The sequence below is a fragment of the Ranitomeya variabilis genome, chromosome 6 (assembly GCF_051348905.1).
Source record: "Ranitomeya variabilis isolate aRanVar5 chromosome 6, aRanVar5.hap1, whole genome shotgun sequence".
NCBI lineage: Eukaryota > Metazoa > Chordata > Amphibia > Anura > Dendrobatidae > Ranitomeya > Ranitomeya variabilis.
The window spans coordinates 40,469,485-40,486,109 of NC_135237.1; the positions used below are offsets into that span (position 1 = coordinate 40,469,485).

General features: G+C 43.5%; 1 protein-coding gene across 1 annotated transcript; it reads left to right on the top strand.

Annotated features, from left to right (window-relative positions):
- Nucleotides 1–295: 295 nt before the first annotated feature.
- On the top strand, nt 296–15,911 carry VIM (vimentin). The gene is made up of 9 exons (XM_077268303.1): nt 296–966; nt 2,267–2,327; nt 6,954–7,049; nt 8,043–8,204; nt 9,064–9,189; nt 9,840–10,060; nt 10,162–10,205; nt 14,418–14,503; nt 15,443–15,911. The coding sequence occupies exons 1-9, from the start codon at nt 299–301 to the stop codon at nt 15,485–15,487; spliced, it is 1,509 nt and encodes a 502-aa protein (XP_077124418.1). The 5' UTR covers nt 296–298; the 3' UTR covers nt 15,488–15,911.
- The last annotated feature ends 714 nt before the right edge of the window (nt 15,912–16,625 follow it).

A 16,625-nucleotide genomic window follows, 5' to 3' on the forward strand; every position in this document is an offset into this window, starting at 1 on the left:
GAAATAAATATTCTTTGTGTCCCATTGCCCCTAGCCTGTTTTTAGAAGGTTTCTGCGCTTTTCTTTATAGCACGCAGAAGTTGGAAGAAACTTCTGAAAACTTTTAGAAGTTAAAAAAAAAAAAAGTTTGGCAGAAGTTGAGATCTCACTGGCAGGAGACAAATAACGATGCTCCAGCTCTGAGGTCCAGCCCTGCGAGCTTCTATTGGCTGTGGATTAGTGAAGGTCCCCGTGAGGCCCAGCTGATTGGTCGCCTGTGGCATCACTCCTCACCCCTGTGCCGTTATCTGCACTATAAATGCCAGTCTACATGCCAGTTCTGTCTCCTGCTGAAGCACTGACTGGTCTGCACAGGGGACCACTGCAGCCTGCATTGCCACCTCATACCAAGGAATATCTGCTCACCATGAGTACCAAGTCTTCATACAAGAGGCTCTTTGGGGGGAACCCCAGATCCAGCTCTTCTGGAAGCCGTTATGCCACCTCCAGCAACAGGTACACCCTGGGCAATGCCTACCGCCCTGGATACAGCAGTGGTGGTGGTCTCACCAGCAGAGTGGTCTACACAACCTCTTCTTCCCCAGCTACTCTAACCAAGTCTTCCTCTGTCAGGCTGAGGAGCAGCCTTCCTCCAGCCAGGCTAACAGATAGTGTAGACTTCTCCCTGGCAGATGCCATCAACTTGGAGTTCAAAGCCAACAGGACCAACGAGAAGGCTGAGATGCAGGAGCTCAATGACAGGTTTGCCAACTTCATTGACAAAGTTCGGTTCCTGGAGCAGCAGAACAAGATACTTTTGGCTGAATTAGAACAACTGAAAGGAAAGGGGACCTCCAGGGTGGGCGACCTGTACGAAGAAGAAATGAGGGACCTCAGGAGGCAAGTGGATCTTCTCACTAACGAGAAAGCCAGGGTGGAAGTGGACAGAGACAACCTGGGAGATGATCTGCAAAGACTCAGAGAAAAGTAAGTTTCTTGCCATTGAATTATGCAACATTGAAAACATCCTTTGTCTAAATGTATTTATTTAACAGCCTTCGTCTCAATCTTGAGCCACGGCGACTTGATGGTGGATAAACTATAAGTAGGAAGATTGATTATGTGCAAGCCTAGATAGGTCCACCAGGGTCTTCTCCACCATTATCTTGACAGTATCAAGCCATCAGGTTACCGATCTACCTTCACCTTATTCCTCCTATTCTTCCTTCGACTTGTTCTTTCTATTCTTCCTTCTCCTCGTTCCTCCCATTCTTCCGACCATGATGTCCTTCTCCGGTGATTGCTCTCTTGGTTTGATGCGTCCAAAGTCGGCAAGTCGTAGCTCGATGATCGTTGCTTAGAGTGAATAGTCAGGTCTAAAGTTTATTCTTGAAGCTTAAACTTTCCCCAATCTGTTGTGTAAGTTCCTTGCTTCACCACTCAATGGTTACTTTCTCCAGTATGATTGGGGTTCTTTTTTCTTCCTAAATTTGCTTCACCAAGTTTTCAGAATGACTCGTTTTCTTAAACATGTGGCCTTCAAAAAAGAGAAAAAGTTTCTTGCCAAGAGAAGTTGTTGAAGTATGTAGGTCAGGCCGGCGTTGACCGTTAGGGTTAATGTTTTTTTTGGCTTGGAACAAGGGGGCACTTTATCCATCAGTGTTTAGATTGCTGGTCCAAACAAAAAAAGATGAAAAACTCCAGCCATGCAGGATAATATTAGGTCTGGGATCCTAGTGGCGGTGCCCGAGGCAAGCGAAAAAGAGAGCGAGATCTTGGCTACAAAAGAGTCTGGTCTGTGGGTCCACGGCTGGATGGGTGTGGCAGGTCAGAATTGGGATAGGGGCCTAGCTTGCAGCATGGTGGTGGGAACGGGGAAAGTTTTATATATACGGGGTAACACAATTATTAATTAATATCCTATAAGATAATTATTAGAATTAATTTCATTAGGTGCAATGTTCTGGAGACATTATTAGATATTACTATGCAAAATGTAGTTGCAGCCCTATGTAAAACACATTCCAGGATGACAAAGTCAACATTAACTAAGTCAACTCTGCTAGATCTGTAGGATTATGAGTCTTTATAACTTTTAGATGTGACTTTCTGGTAGCTGACTTAACCTCTTTTTAGGAAATATTCTTATTTTGATTGGGGGGGTATCTTCTTTCATTCCTTATAGGATAAAAATGATCAATTTGGTTACACTATATTCTTTTATGGTGGCGGGTCTCTTATTTTATTTTTATAGGATTACATTTATTATCTTTTTTTTTGCTTGTAGGCTGCAAGATGAAATGATTCAGAAAGAAGAAGCCGAGAGCAATCTTCAGTCATTCCGACAGGTTTGTGGCTTTGCAGATGCGATACTCAAAAACAACCCCCAGGAAACGCTGACTGACGCCCCCTTCTTTCCTGTTGGCACCATGAGGCTTTTCTCTCCTGTGCCCCCTAGTGGCCAACTGTATCAATTAAATATTTAAAGGAGACGTAACGCTAGTCGTCGGCTTATACAAAATGCCGCTAATATTAGTCGCCCATGTATAATATTTCCGGTGCTTCTTAACACTGGAGATACAGTTTAAAGAAACCCGGGGAGAAGGGATTTATTTATTTATTTATTTTTTACACTTTTTAGAAGCATATCATGAGTCGCCGATAATAGAGAACAATAGCTTGTGTTCAACTCTACTGTCAAATATTTAGTTGATGATTAATGTAACTTTAATAAGTTTTTTTGTAGAAATGAAAAAAGCCAGCGTGATGTCAAATTACAATTTTTTTTTCCCTTTTTTTGCCAATTTTGCATAAAAGAATAGAAATTTTGTATAACAGCAAATTCCCGCATTGCAGAAATCATGTGAATGGGGCTTGGAAAAATCCATGTGTGCGCCCCTCAAAATAACCCCATTCAAATAAATGCTTAGTTCTGCATGAAACTTGCAGCAGGACTCTGAGATCTCGGCTGTCACACCCACGAACTGATAGATCTGAATACAAGCCCCCTATGGCAGTGATATGTTCCCTTTACACTCCTGTCAAAAGTGAAAAATTATATGTATATATATAGAGAGACTATTCTTTAGTGGGCGGGGCATGTCACAAGGATTCCATACACACCAATGAGAGAATGCCTATCAAGCTCCGCCTCTTCAGGCCCGTCATTGAATTTTCCTGTTTTGCTCCTTAACAAAAGGACCTGGAAAAGGTAAAATGTAACATCACACGTAACAGAGGTTGCAAATTTAGAATCCAGATCCACAGTAATTACCCCAATGCCTGTTTCATTCATAAAAATGTCTTTATGGTAAAAAAAAAAAATTGTCATAAATATGTAATGCTTTATCTGATGTAAATGCTACTGTTCTCCTGAATCCGGTGATGTTTTTCTTGTGTTCCTGCGCCTCTCTGTTCCTGAGATACGGCTCTCTCTTCCTTGAATACGAAACTAGTCTTGTTAGTCAAGTGGGTGTGGTCCTCGAGAAAACGCCCACAGATGAGTGGAGGACCACACCCACTTGATTAACAAGACTAGTTTTATATACACAGGAGAAAGGGCCATATCTCAGGAACGGAGAGGCGCAGAAACACAAGGAAAACATCGCCGGATTCAGGAGAACAGCGGCGTTTATACCAGATTGAAAAAAAACAAACATATTTAAGCAAATTATTTATTCATCATGAAAAACCTTTTTATGAATGATACAGTCCCCTCATTGAAGTGATTACTGTGGATCTGGACATTTTATCTTTTCCATGTAATATAAGGATGAGTCAATTCCACGTGGTCCACTAATACTGAGCGGCTCGGGCTCATAGAGAGGGCGTGACAGTCCTCCCCTCTATGGGAGCCATTCATTAAGAGGCTCATAACTCTATCAGATAGTCTAACAAGTCTAGTTTAGTCTTCCATGGTCTGAAGTTGCCCCGCCGCAGGATTCACGAGCCCTAAGCATTCAGTTCCTAGAGGACTGCACACAATGGCCACCACTTGTGTGATCCAAGGGTCCTCAGTCTGTGTCTTAACTCCCATCGCCCATTCCTTTACACAAAGAGGCGTCCCCTCGGCATGGCCCGGCACAAAAGTGTTTTACACTGCAGCCATAGAGCAAAGGGCCCATCTGTTTCCTTTCCTGACGAGCGCTGCTGCTTTCTCACGCCTTCATCAAGGAATGTGGGAACCAGACCAATAGCCTGGAAGAAAAGCTCGCTCTGTGGGATTATTGTAGGGTTTTGTTGCTCGCAGCATTTTATTATGTGTGGGATGCAAAGGAAATTCTTCTATTCATTTGATTAGACGGCCATGAAAAAAAAATATATACATATATTGTTTGTATCATATGATTTTTGTGCAGGAAGTAGTCCTTGTGCATTACATAACTTTCCTGTTAAGCAGCTAATGATCACGCGGGTGAAAAAAAATAAAAATAAAGTTGTGCAATCCGGAGATAGCTGATGTGCCAACGCGTCCCACCCACAGCAGCGCTTAACCCTTTTTCAATTCAAAGCAGAATTTTTTTTTTTTTTCACTGTAAATGGAAAACGTGGCCGTGTGACTAGAACTCCTAGCATCCCAGAAACTAATGTACATCATGGAGATGTAAAGAAGGAGCTCTGACGTTTCCTATGAGATCAAGAGTAAGAAAACTTTGCCCCCAGCACTCATCTTGGATTAGTAAGAAACTGGGTATTTTTACCCCAAATCTCAAGGAGGTCACTTCGAAATATGTAAAACTAGAAAGTAGTAGACAGCATCCGGGTTTGGGTGATTACAAAAAAACAACTTCCATTCTGCCATACGGGATGCAACGTTTTGGCCTAATATGGGTCTTTTTCAGGATGCAAAGTGGTGCAAACAACAATATAGATATTCGAGAGAGCACCATCGGGACTCCGGTCCCCCCCTATCTTACCTTATAAGACTGCAGATGGTCGAAGCATTGCATCTTTTATGGCAGAATAAAAGGTTTTTTTTGCATCACCCAAGCCTGGACTACTTATTTCCTGTCCCCTTGTCTGGCCTTGAACATATGCAGAGATGGTCTGGATAGAGGCAGATGGGACTGGTGCGGTCCAATAAAGAAAACTAGGATCCTCTGGAGGAGGTCGCGGGTTCTAGCCTTATGATAGAGAGCGCGCGTAACCATCAGTCCATTCTGCGTCCTGCTGGGCTTGAGGCTGTCCAGTCAGACCCTTATGGAGGGGCAGTGTGACATACTTTACACACATCCACTATCTACTTACCCCAAACAGACTTTTCTAATATAGCGGTGAGGAAATCCTTCTGATGTAAAACCGCAATAGAAATGAGATCTCACTAAAATGTAAGGGGATTACAAAAAGCTCTATTATCTATCTATCTATCTATCTATCTATCTATCTATCTATCTATCTATCTATCTATCTATCTATCTATCTATCACTATCATCTATCTATCTATCTTCTATCTATTATCTATCTGTCTTCTATCTATCTATCTATCTATCTATCTATCTATCTAGTTGTAAGAGGGTGGACAATGAGTCCTGTCCTCCTCATGAAGACATCTTGGCAGAGTTAACTGTAAGGACGTCCTCTGGGAGTGGGGCCTTCGCACTGGTTCCCCTATAGGTCCACCTTCCGCCACTCCCAGGGGACAGCCTTGCAGTTAACCCTGCAGGACCTTGACACACACAACAGTCGTAAGGATAAAAATCATTTTTATAATGTGAACAAACATTACCACACAAAATAACTTTCAGCACAACTGCCACAACGTCTTCATGAGTGGGACAGGACTCCTTGTCCACCCTCTTACACAGTGATAACAGCCATAGCCGTAGCACAGAGCTCCATTATTTGAGGAGCGGTCAGTAATACAATGGGAGATTAGTCAGTGATACATTTGGTTGCCATAGCAGTTGTCCACACACTGGGGGTCTTTGAGTTGTGGTCTTTCATAAAGACTTATTGACATGAGTAAAGCCAGTAACACATTGGTGTGGGGGTCTCATAGAGACAGCACATAGTTAGTGACTATTCATTGAAAGCTATAAAGCCATCGCTCTGTATTTATGTTCAGAAGGTAATGGCTGAAATTTGCACATAACAGATAATGCGTCGCTCTCCATCCTTTGAAGATGCATTTGAAGATGTAGATACTGGTCATATTTGCAGAATATTTGTATAGAAATCTCCAGAAAGCAGCAATGTCTTCTTCTCAGGAAGATGATGGTTTATGTTCTTGGTTACGTTACCTTAAGTTATGGTGACGTTGGAGGAGCACTGGGAGAACCCTTCTCTACAATCTGGCAGCAGTCCAAGACAGCAACCTGCGCCCTCCAGCTGTTGAGAAACTACAACTACCAGCATGCCAGGAGTTGAATTGTCACCATGGCTGGGGCGTCAGAGGTTGCTTCCACCTGCCATAAACCATTAGACCTTTTTAGTGGGGAATCCCATTTATATGAGCGCCTTCCTCTGACTATAGGTTGGATTTATTTTTCACCTTTTTGATCCTTTGCTTCCTCCTTCAAAATAATAAATAAATTAGCCCCCTTTTTGTTACAATCGCCCTCGTCAATGAGATGGGTCTATAAAAATTCTGACAGCGTCCAATAAGTGCTGATACATCCCGTTGACAAGGGTATTGGTCAAATCCACTTTACACATACATTTCCAGGAGTGACAGGAAGAATAGTAGAAAAGATGTTCCAGATTTGTTATTTATTGGGAAATGCAATTATTTACTTAACAGACATGTTGGGAGAAGAAACAGGTGCCCTAAAAGGTCTTCAAAGTCTCATAATATTGCTGCACTCTGCCACCGCCCCATCTAGTTGACCAAAATGAAGAGATAAACCAGACTGACTACTAGTGATTGCCGAGGGTGGAGTCTTCACCCCAGAGTTGTACCTTGATGAAGAAGACCTCAATCAAACCTATAAATATCTGAAGTCTGTAAAGCCAACTTTTTATTTCTTCCTTGCAGGATGTAGACAATGCAAGTCTGGCTCGTATCGACTTGGAACGCAAACTGGAATCTCTCCAAGAAGAAATCATTTTCCTGAAGAAGTTACACGATGAGGTAAGTCCCATCCAAAAAAATCTTCAAGAGGCATGGACCGTACTTTACGTTAGGCATCTGCAGGATAAATGTGATGTAATCTGTGATATATTGGACCATTCAAAGTAAAAAAGTATATTTCTACTGAGAATACAAAAAGTTATCCGTGGTCTTGTGGCAAGGAGACAAAAGTAGGTTTCTTTGGTCTAGAATGGACTTCCGTGAAGACTACTGTCCCTTTTACAGTCTTACAGCTTGTGGCATATCCATAGCTGTTATTTCTTTAATATTCCACTCATTTTTCTCTGCTGTCTATTTTACGGTGTGGTCCTCATCAGGTCTTTTTTTCACCTTGTGGTCCTCAGATATCATCAAAATGATCATAGCTAAATTTCCAGGTCTCTCGGATTATTAACACCTCCGAACCTAAGTGATACTTTCCATCGGTGACCAAACACATTAGATGAATGCCAATTTTGGGTAAACCGGCCAATCATCTAATGGATATGGTGGTGTCCAAACCTTCTCCCAATGTCGATGTTTGATGAAATAATTATCAGAGTGTGGAGTATTACCATACCTGATCTTCTGTTTTTAGGAGTTGAGCAACAATTGGCCTCCAGACCAAAGCCTTGCAAACCTCGTCCTGTTTGTTACGTTCCTTGGTGTCTCATCTAATTAGTAGGCCCGGCCTGCTGTCATAATTGTGGCATGATATATGCACGACATCGCACAGGCTTACTAATCAGAAACGGTACTAACAGGTAGGAGAAGGTTCACAGGGCATTGGTCTGGTGGCCATGGGCCTACCAAAGTGACTGCTAGACCAGGGTCCTGCAAATTGTTTTGCTCAACTCTACCAACTAATGGAGAGTAGCTGTGGAGACTAAATGATGTCATCTCAGATATGGTGACTTCACTGGTTCCATCAAGGAAACCCAAAGCTATGTCAACCCACTCGGGATATCATATACATTTATTGAATTTCTAACACTTCTTTATTGTTTTCCTCAGGAAATCCGAGAACTTCAAGCTCAACTCCAGGAACAACATGTCCAAATCGAAATGGATGTCGCCAAACCAGACCTCACATCCGCTCTGCGCGATGTCCGCCAGCAGTATGAGAATGTTGCCTCTAAGAACCTGCAAGACGCAGAAGAATGGTACAAGTCCAAGGTAAGAGGGGAAATACACGAGTTACGAAATACATGAGATGAGATTTCCTATGTACGGTAATATATGAAGGGTCCAAAGACATCTGCACTCACTTATTCAGAGGGTACAGACCATAAGATCAGTCCTATGATATCCATGTGCACTAATAGTACAAAACTTCATTAATTGCATGACAGCGTGTAGCTGTCATTGACTTTTTATCGTAAATAGTCAATGTCGCTTCAACAAACTTGGCATAAGTTTATAGTACAAGTGAATATGAGAAACTTGTAAAATATCATAGCAGAGAAATGTGCCTCTTTCTCCACTTATGAGCCACTTCTTCCCTTTGCCTCCTGAACTCATCATTAACTTTAAAAAAAATAACTAAAATCCATATTGGCCAGTACAAGATGGACTTCCAGTTCACTGAGGGATCAGATTACAGTTGCCTATTGAGGACTATGAAGAGGAGCGATTTGTAGAGGAAGGAGGGAGCAGAGTGAGAAAAAGGCTGAAAGAGAGGCACAGACACAGACAGACCTATGTAGCAGTGCGGTGTTCATTTCACTTAAGAGCTGGATTTACAGCTACACTGTTCAGTACTACTGTATAATGTCCTTTCCATGCCACAGCTACATATCAGGGAGTGCAAGAATGCATCATGTCAGTGTATGAGTGACATTATAGCAGTTAGTCTGCACCCACCAGCTCAGAGACAACTGAATATTAAAGATGGAGTCTGTGGGAAAACAGGATACAAGTAACATAATGGCCCAAAAATAGTATAATTCTTCAAGACACACACAACACCCTATTGTGAACTGTTGCCTGAAATGACAGCTAGGCTTTAAATTACTAAACTTTTTTATTTCTGCAGTTTGCTGACCTGTCTGAAGCTGCTAACCGCAACAATGATGCCTTGCGTCAAGCTAAGCAGGAGACTAATGACTACCGCAGACAGATCCAGGCCCTGACCTGTGAGATTGATGCAATGAAAGGATCTGTAAGTAATATAATGCATTATATCTATTGCATGAAACCATTTTTACTGTTCCATCGCCACTGAAGTGCAAAATAAAGTAACCTTGCAAGCAATCTTAACCCCTTCTCGCACATGGACGTGTTATTCGCGTCCTGGGAAGGGGTCCTCACTTATGGAGGGGGCTCAGGAGTTGACTTTCCACCACACACGGCAGGTACTGACTATACTAAATAGCCAGCATCTGTCACTGAAAGTCGCTGCCATTCTGGTTGCTGCTGTTAACCATTTACATGCCACTGTCAATCTCTGACAGCAAGGTTTAAATGGAACAAGCACCAGTGTCCTAGCGCATCGCCTACTGTCTGCTCCCACTAAGTGATCGCTGGCTACTGATGGGTTACAATGACATCCGGGGGTCTGCTAAAGATCCCCACTGCTCAGCTGTAAAGGCAAATTTCCCACCCAAAATGGAGAATTGCATTTTTTTCACCATTTCATCAAACATTGGAATTTTCTTACCAATTTTCAGTACATTATTTAGACTAAATAGTACCATACAAAACTACAACTCGTCCTGCAAAAGACAAAAAAAAAAAGTTATTGTGAAATGAACAACAATTGTCTAATATTCTGTTATCACGGTCATTCAGTGAATTGTTGTTGTGTTCCAGAATGAATCCTACGACCGCCAAATGCGTGAAATGGAAGAGAACTTCGCCCTCGAAGCTGCTAACTACCAGGACACTATTAACCGTCTGCAAGAGGAGATTCACAACATGAAGGAGGAGATGGCTCGCCACCTGCGCGAGTACCAGGATCTGCTGAACGTGAAGATGGCGCTCGATATTGAAATTGCAACTTACAGAAAACTGCTGGAAGGAGAGGAGAGCAGGTAACAGGAGATCTGTAGTGGCATCTGGATCACACATATCTTTATTATGTACTGTACAAATCGGACTCATTATTATTATTATTATTATTTTTTTTTTGCAGAATTACTATTCCAGTCCATTCTTTCTCCAGCATGAGCTTGAGAGGTAAATATTATTTTCTATAAAAGTTCAAAAGTGATAATGCATTTTGTGGAAGTTTCTGTCACTTGGGTATATGCGGTTCCATTATGAGGGAGGATATGTTTATGTGATGTGGGAAGATGTTTTAGATGATCTTCCATTTTTATTATAGAGGAGCAATGCTGGAGGTGTCTGGTAGATGGTCCTCTCCATTCATGGAAATAAACAGTATATTGTGGGCTGATAACTGCAGTGTTGACAGGACAATTTTCACTTTTCTACAGTAGATTCATACCAGCATACCACTTCAGTCCTGTGCTATATCTCCCTGCAGTCCTGTACTATACCTTCCCATGGTCCTGTACTATACCTTATGTAGCCCTTTACTATACCTCCCCACAGTCCTGTACTATACCTCCCCATAGCCCTGTACTATACCTTCCCACATAGCCCTGTACTATACCTTCCCACAGTCCTGTAATATAACTCCTCACCATCCTGTTCTATACCTCCCCACAGTCCTATACTCTACCTCACCATGGTCCTGTACTATACCTCCCCATGGTCCTGTATTATATTTCTCATATCCCTGTACTATACCTCCCCACAGTCCTGTACTATACCTCCCCACAGTCCTGCTGCACTATACCTCCCATAGCCCTGCACTATAAATCCCCACAGTCCTTTACTATAGCTCCCCATGGTCCTGCACTATACCTCCCCATAGTCCTGCACTATACCTCCCCACAGTCCTTTACTATACCTCTCCACAGATCTGTACTATGCCTCCCCACTGTCCTGAACTATGCCTCCCAACTGTCCTGTACTATACCTCCCCGTGGTCCTGCACTATACCGCCTCACACACCTGTACTATACCTCCCTGGAGTCCTGTACTATACCTCATCACAGTCCTGTACTATATCTCCCCACAGTCCTGTACTATACCTCCACACATTCCTGTACTATAGCTCCCAACAGTCCTGTACTATACCTCCCCACATTCCTGTACTATACCTCCCAACAGTCCTGTACTATACCTCCCCAAATTCCTGTAATATACCTCCCCACAGTCTTGTACTATACCTCCCCACAGTCCTGTACTATATCTCCCAACAATTTTGTACTATACCTCCCCACAGTGCTGTACTATACCTCCCCACAGTCCTGTACTACATCTCCCCACAATCCTGTACTATACCTCCCCACGGTTCTGTACTATATCTCCCCACAGTCCTGTACTATATCTCCCCACAGTCCTGTACTATATCTCCCCACAGTCCTGTACTATTCTTCCCCACAGTCCTGTACTATTCTTCCCCACAGTCCTGTACTATACTGTTATGAACTATATTTTTTGGCTCCCTCTGGTGGTCACTCGTGGTATGGCTCTTGGATACTCTTTCCCCAGGTTGGTAGTCACCTGGTTCGTTAAGACTCTGGGTGTTCCTATTTAAACTTCCTGGAGTCTTAGTCCATTGCCTGGCATCCATGTAATCAGTCCTTGTCTGGTTGCTCTTGTCTACTGGTCCTGATTTTTGCAACATAAGCTAAGTCCTGCTTTCTTGTTTTTTGTTTATTTGTATTATTCTGTTTTTTGTCCAGCTTGTTCATAATGTGATTCCTGATTTTGCTGGAAGCTCTAAGGGGGCTGATATTCTCCCCCCATACCGTTAGTCGGTACGGGGGTTCTTGGATATTCAGCGTGGATATTTTTGTAGGGTTTTTCGCTGACCACATAAGTCCGCTTTCTATATTTCTGCTATTATTTAGTGGGCCTCTCTTTGCTGAATCTAGTTCATACTTACGTTTGTCCTTTCCTCTTAACTCACCGTTATTATTTGTTGGGGGCCTGTATCTACTTTGGGGTACCTTTCTCTGGAGGCAAGTGAGGTCTGTATTTTCTCTGAAAGGGTTAGTTAGATCTCCGGCTGGCGCGAGACGTCTAGAACCAACGTAGGTACGTTCCCCGGCTGCTATTAGTTGTGGGCTAGGATCAGGTATGTGGTCAGCTCAGTTACCACCTCCCTAAGAGCTAGTTTTTATGTTTGCAGACTTTGCTGAAGACCCTGAGATCCTCTGCCATTAGGATCACAACACTATATCTCCCCACAGTCCTGTACTATATCTCCCCACAGTCCTGTACTATACATTCCTGCAGTCCTGTACTATATCCCCCCAGAGTCCTGTACTGTACCTCCCCGCAGTCCTGTACTATACCTCCCATAGTCCTGTACTATATCTCCCCACAGTTCTGTACTATATCTCCCCACAGTTCTGTACTACATCTCCCCGCAGTCCTGTACTACACCTCCCCATAGTCCTGTACTACACCTCCTCATAGTCCTGTACTATGCCTCCCCACAGTCCTGTACTATATCTCCCCACAGTTCTGTACTACATCTCCCCGCAGTCCTGTACTATACCTCCCCACAGTCCTGTACTATATCTCCCCACAGTCCTGTACTACATTTTCCAGCAGTCCTGTACTATACCTCCCCAAATTCCTGTACTATACCTCCCCACAGTCTTGTAGTATACCTCCCCACAGTCCTGTACTATATCTCCCAACAATGCTGTACTATACCTCCCCACAGTCCTGTACTATATCTCCCCACACTCCTGTACTATATCTCCCCGCAGTCCTGTACTTTACCTCCCCATGGTACCGTACTATACCTCCCTGGAGTCCTGTACTATACCTCCCCACAGTCCTGTACTATTCATCCTCAAATTCTTGTACTATACCTCCCCACAGTCTTGTACTATATCTCCCTGCAGTCCTGTATTATATCTCCCAACAATGCTGTACTATACCTCCCCACAGTCCTGTACTATACCTCCCTGCAGTCCTGTATTATACATCCCACAGCCCTGTACTATATCTCCCGGCAGTCCTGTACTATACCTCCCTGCAGTCCTGTACTATACCTCCCTGCAGTCCTGTACTATACATCCCCGCAGTCCTGTACTATACATCAGCGCAGTCCTGTACTATATCTAATAATAATAATAATCTTTATTTTTATATAGCGCTAACATATTCCGCAGCACTTTACAGTTTGCACACATTATCATCGCTATCCCTGTTGGGGCTCACAATCTAAATTCCCTATCAGTATATCTTTGGAATGTGGGAGGAAACCGGAGTACCCGGAGGAAACCCACGCAAACACGGAGAGAACATACAAACTCTTTGCAGATGTTGTCCTTAGTGGGGACTCCAGCGCTGCAAGGCTGCAGTGCTAACCACTGCGCCACCGTGCTGCCCCTCCCCACAGTCCTGTACTATACCTCCCCGCAGTCCTGTACTATACCTCCCCGCAGTCCTGTACTATACCTCCCCGCAGTCCTGTACTATACCTCCCCGCAGTCCTGTACTATACATCCCCACAGTCCTGTACTATATCTCCCCACAGTCCTGTACTATAGCTCCCCGCAGTCCTGTACTATACCTCCCCGCAGTCCTGTACTATACCTCCCCGCAGTCCTGTACTATATCTCTCTCCACAGTCATGTGCTATATCTCCCCCCCAGTCCTGTACTATACCTCCCCACAGTCCTGTATTATACCTCCCCGCAGTCATGTACTATACCTCCCCGCAGTCCTGTACTATATCTCTCTCCAGTCATGTGCTATATCTCCGCCCAGTCCTGTACTATACCTCCCCGCAGTCCTGTACTCTATCTCTCTCCACAGTCATGTGCTATATCTCCCCCCCAGTCCTGTACTATACCTCCCCACAGTCCTGTATTATACCTCCCCGCAGTCATGTACTATACCTCCCCGCAGTCCTGTACTATATCTCTCTCCACAGTCATGTGCTATATCTCCGCCCAGTCCTGTACTATACCTCCCCGCAGTCCTGTACTATATCTCTCTCCACAGTCATGTGCTATATCTCCCCCCCAGTCCTGTACTATACCTCCCCACAGTCCTGTACTATACCTCCCCGCAGTCCTGTACTATACCTCCCCGCAGTCCTGTACTATATCTCTCTCCACAGTCATATGCTATATCTCCCCCCCAGTCCTGTACTATACCTCCCCACAGTCCCGTTCTACAGATTTTTTTCTAGCTGTACAGAAGTTTTACAAGTACAGACTGTACAACTGTATTGAACAACTATGCAGTTTATTGTTTTCAGTAGCAGTATTTTCTAGTTGTACTTTTGTTTATTTCCACTGTTATTATAACCTTTCTCCTGACATATACGAAAATACATTTGTTTTGCAGAAAGTAACCTGGACTCCCACCCAGCGTCAGAATCCCACTCTAAAAGAACACTCTTGATCAAGACTGTGGAGACCAGAGATGGTCAGGTAGGTGTATGCTGTAAATTTTGTATACCCTGGAGACTTATATTATGCACCCAGAGCGATATCAATGTGGGACGCTAGTGTTTTGGGGTGTGCCAATATGGATTTTCTAATAACTAAATCCAGTGGTTTATAGGAAATTGCAAAGGTGCAATGGTGGTGCAGTATACAATGACCCCATGTCTGACAGTGAGTTCAGTGGGGTTCATAAATTGGTGCTTCCATTGAATAGGTATACCTGGAAGCAGTGTTTAAGTATAGGTAAATCATCAGGGTTAATTTCAGCTAAAAAATTTTGGAAACGTATCCAGGTCTTTACTGTACTAGAAAAGTTTCTTCTCCCATAAAGGGGAATCTGTGAGCAGGTCTTCGCTGTGTAATCAGAAAGAAGCATAAAAAAAGGCAAGAGAGCCTTATTCCAGTGATGTATCCCCTACTGGGCTGCTTGGTGCAGTTGTGCTAAAATCCCAGTTTTCTCTGCAGCAGATCTTGCAGTTCTCTGAATGCTGAGCTGTGTATAACCCCGCCCACACCACTGATTGGCAGTTTTTGAGTACACTGTGCATAGGCGGGCAGAGTTATCTAGTGATAATCTCATGCTGAAAAAAAACTGATTTTACTAAAACAACAGCACAGCCCAGTAAGTGACACATCCCTGGAATCAGAGTCTCATCTCTGCCAATACATCATACTGCTCTTAGATTACATAGCAAAATCTGCTGACATATTCCCTTTAATCCTGACATAGAAGGGAAGTTATAGTGTTAGTATAAACCTATCAGGTTTATAAGGTTTTCTTTTTGCACAGTTTGTACAATTAATGTGCTTTACCCTCAGTGGGCAGCTGGTGCTTTGCGTGCTTGTTTACAGCAACCAGCAGAATTATGAATACAGCTCTGGAGTGCAATACAACTTAACCTGAATGATATTTTCTTTTCATAGGTCATTAATGAAAGTTCCCAGCACCATGATGACTATGAGGACTAAAACCTGAACGTATTCCTGATATTCCAGCAAAATAATATTGTCCCCTGTGTTCACATTTTGAAGAAAACCAGCTTTCAAGTGCCTTTTGCTGTTACTTCAAGAGCGGGAGGATAGACTTCCTTCAGAAGCGGAGGTGGCAACATGTAGCTGTCCAACTGTTAGGGCATGCTGGGATTTCTAGTTCCTTCGCAGCTGGAGAACTATAGGTTGCCTGAGCCTGCTGTAGAGGGGGATTAGTCTTTTGGGGGTTTTGCAGAGTGACGTCTTACTTGTGAACGACGGTGGTTTCACTTCAGTCTAGTTTACAAAGAAAACTTAATAGCAATATCTTGTGCTGCAATACTGTTTATACAATTCCCAAGAAAAAAAGCTTTTTACTTCCAGGCAACCTGTCAGTGCTTTAAATAAATCTTTAGAAATATGATCTGCGTCGTATCTCAATTCTTCATCTTGTATTGTGTAACCCTGAATTATATGATAATGGTAAATTAGTGGTCTGCAGGGGAATGTCTGGGATGAGTCGGACCCCCTAAGGGCTCCTGCAGACGTCAGTGGATTTCGTTCTGATCTTGGACAGCAATATATGGACTGGCCAGCCTCATAGAAACATTCGAAGCTGTCACGGTTGGGTTGGGAGAGCCGCGGCCGTACATTAGCAGTCCGCTCTTGGACCCATTGGCATGGACGTCTGCATGAGCCCTAACACTGGACCCCTATTACAGTCACACTCTTGCTTTGCCGATCCGTCCTATGGCCTTTTCCTAGACTAATACTGATATCGATGGGTTCAGACAACAGCACAATATATGAGGGCCCTGAACAGATGATTCGGGGGACGTAAAGATCTGGCATGTCCGATTTTGGACGGCCGATCCTTTGCTTCTCTAAGAGAAAAGCCGCTGCCTTAGTAAATGCTCCTTTGGATGGGAGATAAGCAAGAAACCAATGGTGGAACCATGATTCAGCCAACAGCTATATAAGTGTTTGAGGGTCTTCAGCTATGCTCATTTTAGAGGCAACACCCCTTTATGCCCATTCCCTGCTTCATTGATGCCTTAAAACCAAGTGCCCAAAATGTGCAATTGGATGTCAGGCTCCATCTAACACAAGAAACCTTCTGGTATCAGTTGAGCACTGG